Source organism: Gossypium raimondii, chromosome 2, assembly GCF_025698545.1.
Source record: "Gossypium raimondii isolate GPD5lz chromosome 2, ASM2569854v1, whole genome shotgun sequence".
Lineage (NCBI taxonomy): Eukaryota > Viridiplantae > Streptophyta > Magnoliopsida > Malvales > Malvaceae > Gossypium > Gossypium raimondii.
Genome location: NC_068566.1, coordinates 1,644,834 through 1,654,420, shown reverse-complemented (window position 1 = coordinate 1,654,420; position 9,587 = coordinate 1,644,834). Strand labels below are relative to the sequence as shown.

At 31.5% G+C, this 9,587-nt stretch overlaps 1 protein-coding gene across 1 annotated transcript; it reads left to right on the top strand.

Annotated features, from left to right (window-relative positions):
- The first annotated feature begins 6,248 nt into the window (after positions 1-6,248).
- LOC105787597 (precursor of CEP9) lies at positions 6,249-7,054 on the top strand. The gene has a single exon (XM_012614072.2). It carries the CDS (start codon positions 6,382-6,384, stop codon positions 6,886-6,888), a length of 507 nt encoding a protein of 168 aa, XP_012469526.1. The 5' UTR covers positions 6,249-6,381; the 3' UTR covers positions 6,889-7,054.
- Positions 7,055-9,587: the final 2,533 nt, after the last annotated feature.

Sequence of the window (9,587 nt, the reverse complement as noted above, 5' to 3'; positions counted from 1 at the left end):
TAGTGGGAAGCTTAATTCAACCCCAGTTTTCTTAATTCATCTCTATATAGTGCTTGATCAACTTTAGCATAGATTATTGTGTAGGCCGGTATTAGTACTTAAGGTTCCAAGGTGATAACTATAAAAGAAATAAATCCTGTAGAATACTGGTATATATAAATTCTCTGAGATTATTCTGTTCGTTTAAGTTTTACTTTTAGTTAAATAGATAGATGCTTGTAGAACATATAATTCATAGATGCTATGTAGCACTTTGAAATTGATGGTGGTGTTAAAGCAGGGGGCACTTTCATTGTTATCAAGAATTCTCATTTTTCTTAAAGTACTCATCTTCAATATTTAGCAGTCAAGCAATCATTCCACCCATTTATAGTTGAAACTTCAAAATTTGCAGCTATCATAAACAATGGAGGTTCAACAAAAGAACCATAGGACAGATGTGTTTTCACTATCATTTGTCGACCAAAAGAGTTCAAAGATTGTACAACAGCCATCGGTATATAATAATACTATTTATATAGGCATTTGCAAGTGGAAAAGTACAGGAGAATCCCTTACCTTTTGGGTGAATTCAGTGGTGGGGAGGAAGTCCAATATTTTCAAAATATTTGCTCTCTCAAGGGAATAGTATTTGCAGACCAACGCAGTTAGCTTCTAAAAATTTGATTAAATAGATTGCCATCCTCACTGAAATTATACATTTTAGCACTATGAAAGGTCAAGGATAGAGCTTCAAGTTTTAAACGATACCCTTGTGCCTTGTTCTTAAATTAATTTTTAAAATGGTAAATTACACCTAATGTTACTAAATTATAAGTTTACGTCTTGGTTACTCAACTTTAAAAAGTTTTAAAATGATCAGTGAACTATTCAAAAAATTTTATTTATGTCACTAAACTATTCGAAAGTTTTTATTTAAGTCATTGGGTTATTAAGTTTTTTTAAGGTCCAGCTAGAGAGTTTCAAGCGACGATTCAATGATCAGTATGATAGGTTAGTACCTATCAACATGTAAAAGAACATATCTTAGATCCAAATTGATTTGACGATCAGTGCTGGAGAACGGAGAAAAAAATTGTTTAGATTTTGATATGCAGATTTGTGACGTTGAAAGTAGTTTCATGAAAAAAAAATCTAAATTGCAAAAGAGAATAACATATTTCTTTTTTTTAACCCGGTTTGGAAGAAATCCCAGTTTACCTGGTCTTTAAGAATAATAATATCAACATCGTCCGCCATTGATACGTTTCTTCTTTCAGCGATGATACGACACATTCCAAACTGTCTTCCGGAAAACACATCAATTCATCAGGTACTCTCAAAGTACTTTCCAGCCACTATTATGCTTCCGTCGAATCGTTGTCCTTTTTCCTCGAAATTCCTCTTTCCCACATTTTTTTGATTTTATCATTCAGGAGTCGATAAACATTTACCAGATTTGGGTTTTGAGGACAAGGAGGGTGTCATAGGAGGCACAATCGGGGGTAGAGGTTGCATTTGCAATTATGGAGCTGACGAAGTAGCTCTGAGATATTGGGTGAATCACTGGTTCAAAAATTGTAAAAAGACATCTTTTGCCTCATTCTCTAGCCCTTGCGGAACGAGCATACTATTTATAGCTCCTTGATTAGAAGTAAGAACATTACTTTCTACTTTATCAAATTTGGCACAATATACTTTGGCCGACATGATTTATCTATATAAAAAACAGAGTCAATTCGAATTAGAAGTCGTCATACTATCATAGGTGTTGTGGCATATATTTCTAGACCTTGATTTAGTCTAAGAATCGGCTCAACGTCGATAATGGAAATATAAAACGATCGCAAAGCAAAAAGAAAGAAAAATAAAACACACAGATTTTACGTAAAAACCTTTTTGGGAAAAAAACCACGGGTAGAGGAGAAGAAATTCACTAATGTTGAAAAACAAATGATACAAGAGGAGTTACGACTACATCTATTTAAAAGTTGAAAAACCTTATTCTAATCAATGTTAAATAGACGAAGTGTAGTTTTCTACAGATTCTACTTGTGCCACATGGTCCCCTAGTTTTACCACATTTCTTTAACAGAAATTTGGGCCACATAACTCTAATAGTACCTCAGAACAAAATCTACATTTTGGTGCCTATTTCATGCCAGTTTTTAATCTTACCAAAACCTATTAAAACAAATCAATTACTCATATCAAAACAACCAATCAATATAGGTTCAATCTATCATAAGACATACCAATTCAATACTTCAACTTTTATATCATTCATTCAATCTATTAACCATTCAAATTCCAACTTCAATTCTATACAAAATCATAATCAAACATGCTATTTCATTTCATTATCATAGCCAACATATCGACCAATCAGTTAAATACCAATTTGACCATGCTAATTTGCATCCACATATACCATTTCATTAGTCACTTTCATATCACAAACCATTTCCCAAGCATTCCATTACAACTAAGCATTAACATTGCCCAAAATCATGCATAAGTTGCACTTCAATCTACGCCACCATTCAAAGATTTAACAAATTCATAACACCTATATATATACATTCCACAAAATTGAGCTTCAAAATGATTAAAATACTACCAAATCGATAACAGGATAGTGTGGTCTTCTCGACAATCAGCATGACACATTCCGCAAGTTAGCAATCTACAGAAAAAGGGAAAACAACGGGGTAAGCATTTCAAATGCTTAGTAAGTTCATAGGCATTAAGCAACAACTTACCTCAATTTACAACTTAATTCGATCAAATACTAGCTTTATAAGTTTGCCTAAACATGGCAACCACTTATCAACAAGGTGAGTATCAACATATATCGCATCATATAGTAATTCAAGCATATAACATTTTCATTCACTTATATTCAACATTTAGTCAATTCAATATCAATTTCATATCATTTTCCATCTATTTATCAACAATACATCCAATTTCAATTTAATGTTAATCACTACTATTTCATTTCCTTATTCGAATTGAATTAATTGATTTGTCACATTTCCATATCGGCCCTTCGGGCTCATATAATTGGTTTGTATGACGTTTCACATGCTATCGATATTCGTATATTATAATATATATTTGTATCATCAAATCATAATATCAACGCAATTTGAATATCATTTATCCAATTTACATTTTATATCTTTATTAACTTGACTCATCGGAGAATTCCAAAGTAAATAGTCTGTAACACCCCAAACCTGGTCTAGACATTATGAACAGATCTTGAAGGTTACATCGACCACCCGAAAAATTTACTTGTTTACTTTATTTAAGCATTGTTTGCTCTTGTATAAACAATTTTACAAAACTCGTTTTACTATCTTATTTTTAGAAAATTTTGCTGTTGTTAAGCGAGAGTCTTCTAAAACATTCATCATCTATTATCTGGTTGATTTTAAAAAAACATATTGTTAACATGAATTCTTGATTTGTTATTCTAGAATAATTCTTGAATTATGTGTTATTCTAGAACTTGCTTCGATTATACATGTGTTTGTTTACTATCTAATCCTAAACAAACACACAAACACTTTTGATTTACTATCTAATCCAGTAGATTTATGTGTTTGTTTTAATTCAGAGATTTAAAACAAACACACAAACACTTTTGTTTTTAATTGAGTGGAGTTGCATGCAATTCTAGAAATAGAACGACATAAATCTATTCTGGAATAATTCTTGATTTATGTGTTTGTTTTTAATTCAGCATTTGTTTATTCTTTTTAGTTTGGTAATATTATCAATTCGATCTCGATTATAACTTTCTCTTCTAGCCTTTATCCACACCCTTAACCTAAGTTCCATTACAACCTGTTAAAGACCTTTTGATTTGTATATCATATTATTTTATAGTGGCGGAGATTTGATTTTCATGCAAGCCTATGGTAATGACATTTCTTGTTCGACTATTGAGTGCTTATTCTTAAACCTTAAACACTTTGAGTGATTTGAGTAAATCTTTAGTGAGGATGTCGATTCTTGTCAATTTTGAATTAAAGGTAATCACTTAGATAAGGGGAAATACCTATGTTTTCATGCTTTAAAAATTTTCGACTTGGATTGTTGGGATCTTTAGTGCTCTTTTAATTAAATTGTCAATGTATGATTATTTGCGAATTGTTTCGAAACATTATTGATGAGAATTATAAGTTGAGAGAGATTAATTTTAATGTGAGTTAAGGATTTTTCTTGAGGACAAGCAAACGCTTAAGTGTAGGGACATTTGATAAGCTAAGCTATAAAAGTAACATATTTTAATCTCATTCTTAATGCGTTTTTGGATGATTTATTATGAAAATTAGTGAATTTGATACTCCTAATCCTTTAAATTTATGTTTCTATCTTTAAGAGAGCATTTGGGAGCGAAAGGAGCGAGGAACGAGGCAAAATCAGACAAATACAGCTGTTTTCAAGAGCCACACGGCCTGGGCATTTTCTCTTGGGCTGAACACACGCCCATGTGTCAAGCTGTGTCGATTTCACACCCTGCTTCGCAAATACACGGAAAAATCCAATTTTTAGGCTTTCTGAGCATTCTAAAATCCATAAATATCAATGAGAAGAAGACATAAGGGAGCCATCAGAGAAGATTAAAGAAAACACTCAAAGAACACCATCGAAATCAACTCAGAAGCGGATCTCCATCAAGATCGAAGATCTCCTTTTAATTTATTTTGAAGTTTTATTGAGTTTCTTTATGCCTTGTGGTTATTTTGGCTTTGAGATGTTTCTATTTACGATTATGAACTAATTCCCTAGATACCTAAGGAAGATGAAACCTATGATGAATCATTTTATTTAATGTCTGTTTTTACGTAATAAATATTTGATTCTTGTTCTCAATTATATATGCTTATTTCTTGTTTTAATATTTTTGGGATATTAATTCATGTTTAATGTGCTTAATTCAGCGGAGCAAAAGTCCATGTTTAATAGTAAATCTAAGCATAATTGAGTGGAGTTGCATGCAATCCTAGAAATAGGACGACATAAATCTATCGGATTAGAGTCAAATCTCATAAATGAATCTATAGATCGAGTTAATACGATGATAAGGGTTTTAATTAGAAAGAGATTTCAATTAATCAACATAGAGTCAGTTATTCTTACTCACAAAAGAGATGTTAACATAATTTAGGGATTTCTACGGATTAAAATACAAGTGAATAAATCGTTTAATTCAAATTTATTATAATAATATTAATAGGTGAAGTCTAGGTGGATTCTTTCTGGGGTATTGTCTATCTCATTGGTTAATATTTGATTATTTCCTTGATTCATTCTTGTTGCATTCTTAGTTAAATTAGTTTAGTAAATTTGGATTAAAACACATCACTCCAAATTGTCGGCTAAATAATAGAAAAATGGTAATTACTAATACTTTTAGTCTTCGTAGATACGATATTCTCTACTCACTATAGCTATATACTATTGTTCAACAGGTGCGCTTGCCTTCGTCATATTTATAGTTAGTTTAATGACCATCACCCCAATTCGAAAGACAAAGTGGTTTGGCTTCCAAGGGGAAAAGCCATTGTTTATTCTAGTTCTAAAGTACTTGCTATCACCATATGTGTCTAACCCATGTTTAGAACTAAATGTTGGTAATGTATGGTCCTCCAAATACCAGTTTTTTTTATAAAAAAATTTATACAAAGATAAATACACATTAAATACACATTTTGAATTTCATACTAAATGTTCTTAACTTCTTATTATAATACTATGCGAAAAAAAATTATACAAAGAGCTAAACAAGCGGGGCATTTAAAAGAACATCTAAAAGATATGCAAACCAAATATAGGAAGATATTGTCTTCAAATGAGGAAAATTATATATTTGGTGGGACATAAAAAAATTACTTGCCACACAACAATACTTAGATATATATATATATATATATTTGAATTTACATCAGGTTGGATGCAAGCACCAAAATGAATAATTGATTCAATATAAATCATTAAAAGTATTAAAATAAACAATTAATTTCACTTTAATTAAAAAGCTAACTAATCAAAATAAATTTGGAAGAGAACTCGCACGTTTACATAAAATTAGACTCAAACATGAGATCTCATGCATATATTAATCTTCGAGATATCAAATACAATTTCTTTTCCTCATCTTTGAATAAAAAAATTATTGACAAAAGATGAATTTTAAAATAAGTTCAAATCATCCATTATTGCAATTGATGCTACACCAGGAACTGATTTTTTTAAAGGGCTGTAGCTAATTCATCCCCGCATTATAAATACCAGGGGACTGAGACCAGAGAACTCACTTCATTCTTTCCTAGCTTTCTCATACTTACTGTTTTCAAAGAGACATTCAAGTTTATTGATTTCCTACTTATGGAATTCAGACCCATGCATACATTTGCTGTCTTTCTTCTAATTGCCTGTCATTTATTTCTCTCACTGGAGGGAAGACTGCTAAAATCAGTGAGCAAAGATGATCCAAAGCAAGTATTCCCACCCCCTCCACCAACTGAAACCTCAGATTTTGGTGACTCAGTTGAAGGCTACAAAGAGGATTTTCGACCCACTACACCAGGGAACAGCCCTGGTGTTGGACATTCTTTTCCAGAAGATGATGAAGATATTGCTGAACGAAAACCAGGTAGCTTTAGCCTGCAGGGCAATGGCAAGCAGTCAATTGCAAGAGATGAAGATGGTTTTCGACACACCACACCAGGGAACAGCCCTGGTGCTGGACATTCTTTTGAAGATAATGATGAAGACGTTGAAAAGAAACCATCAAGCATTAGCAAGCAGGGCAACGGTAAGCATTCAATTGCAGGGCACAGCCCTGGAGTTGGTCATGCTTATCCGAACCAACATTCTGAACCAAATGCATAAACATGCATGTAAACGTGGGATTTGATGTGGACTGAAAAGCAAACTCGTATGATGCTTGTAACTAGCTATAGTTTGATTTAGTTATCTATGTGTTTATGTATATCACCATGTACATCTACGTATTGTCTTCCTTCAACTATTTTCTCCATGATTGATTGTGTCTTAATCAAGTTAGCACCCTTGTTATTGCAACAACAAGAACGTAGATTGAAGTATTCCGATTTAAAAATTAGAGATAGATTATAAATAGAAATAAACATTGTATTAAAAAAATAAATAAATACATTCTAATATTAAAATCACTCTTACTCCATTGGTCCTGCGTATGATAGAGACCATCAAATAAAGTATAGATAAAGCTTTTCCATTTGAGGCAAGAAATCCTAAAAAATTATTGACCAAAAATCAAAAAAAGAGAGTATGAAAGCTAATTGTTGGGAATTAAATACTATTAAGGAATGAAGATGAAAAGGGTCCCCTGGACGTGGAATAAGGGCCAATTCAACCTTTCTTTTTCTTTATTATAATGAGATTGGAATATCTACAAATCCATCAAACAGTGCCCCAAAATTAGTGCACATGAACGCCTAAAGCAACCTAATTCTAGCCAATATGTCCCATTAAAAAATGATAAAAGTAAAAATACAGATTTTTAATTATTAATTTTCAAAAAATATATTTACTACATTAATTTTAATAGGTAGTGGTAAAATATATTGCACTTTTTAGAGAATATAAATTCAAATATCGGAGATAATATTGTTGCAATGGGCAACTATAAATTTTAAAAAATTAATCTCTTTGGATCGTAAAACGAGTATATATTTTGATTAATTTTCTTTATTAAATAAGTAAAAGATCATTTTAGTAAAAGTATATATGAACCCGAAAGGAATAAAGAGAGCATAACTTTTGGAATCGAAGACTATAAAGTATATGCCTAAACCAGAAAATAAAAATTTAAAGCCTACCTTCATACTTGATTGTCGAATCGATCCTATTTCTTCCAATTCTTTTACAAGACTTGTTTTAGAAAAAAATTCAGGCACTACATTTTAATATACTTATATTAAATAATATTGTTTTATAAATTAAAGCACATTATTTTAGAGATGATAGTGTTAAAAGAAGTAGTCTATAACTCTAAAACATTAATTTTCATTAACCATAAAATGACGTAAAAATTATCTTGATTATAAAAAAAAATAAAACGAGGACTAATGCGTATAATATAAAAATAACAATTATTAGTAACAAGAAAGATGAAGAAAATATAATTACAAACTTTGAATTATATAGCTTTTTTTTTTAAGTAGGGTATTCGTCGTCAATAGTTCTGATTAATCCTTTGTCATGGGTGCATTCTAGCCATGAAATTTGTTTCGTTTCTATGAGCGAGGACCAAACCCCTGATCACATGGTTAAGGGGTGGTAAATATGATAGCTTTTTTCTTTTTCTTTTTTTGTTTCCCAAGGTATTCACCAGAGCGAGCCCAGCTATTAATCATCCGTGTTCTATAAACTCGTTAAGGGGATAAACATTGGCCACAAGTTTTAAAGTTGCTTTATACCTAATGTGAGGATCAAACCCTCAACCACTAGTTAAGGTAGGAGAGACCCTTTCCTATCTCATCTAACCCGTTTAGAATCCAAATTACAAGAATATGTCAAAAGTGTTTATAATCCAAATTATTAGCATGTATTGAATATTATATTAATATTAACTTTTTTAAATCTGACTCAAGTTTAGCGGCTCAAATCACAAGGCCTCAACAATTAACAACCTAACCAAAACTTCATTCATCATGTATTTTAAAATAATTATAACACTTTAAAAAATCAAATATAGAAATATAGAAATTTTAAAATACAAACAAGTGTTATATTACACTTTAAAAAAGAGAATACAAATTCGACTCTTATAAACAACATTATTAAAAAAATAATCATCAGCCTCAAAAATAAATCATTTTGAAATCTAAACAAACTTATCTACTTGCATGCGTAAACAGCTGCCCAAAGTAATTTAGTTTTAGTTTAAGTTTAGTAGTTGGAAATTGAAAGAGGGGCCGCCGCAAAAGCATTTTAAAGGGAAGAATATTCGCAATGGAATCTTTGTATGATAACCGTTAGTTTGCATAGATTCGTCCATATTTCAGCAAAAACATCGGTTTTTAATGTTATCGTCCTTCACCCTTTTCGACCTTTCGGCCGTCTCATAAGTCGGTTTTTTTTTTTTTAAATTTGTCAGAAGATCAATGGAACCTCACGGGCCCTGTCCCTGCCAGTAAGGGGATGAAGGCCAAAAAAAAAAAACCTTTAATCGACGGTCAAGAACTTCTCCATGTGAGACTCTTTTAGTGTTTTTAGCAGTAACTTCATAGGGTTCAGGGCCGCCAAAGAATCCACCAGCCGGCTAATGGTGTCTTACTTCACTTTTGTTGTGTTAATCTGGATAGAATTAATTTATTATTTGGAGGTCATGACTAAAGTTTTTGAATCTGAGTCTGTTTAAATTAAAAGAATTTAGATGATTATTATTTAATTGAGTTAAGATTTAAATTAATGGTATTAAATTTTCGAATTTTGTAATATAGTGTGAGAAAAGCTGAAGGGGGAGAAAGAGAGTTGAAGTCACGTTTCCCCCCCCCCCCCCAACAAATTAACATTAATGTTATAAACTTGATCAAATTGCGTAT

What these genes read in the sequence shown, in the direction of transcription:
- LOC105787597 (XM_012614072.2), top strand. Translation starts at nt 6,382, where the DNA reads ATGGAATTCAGACCCATGCATACATTTGCTGTCTTTCTTCTAATTGCC.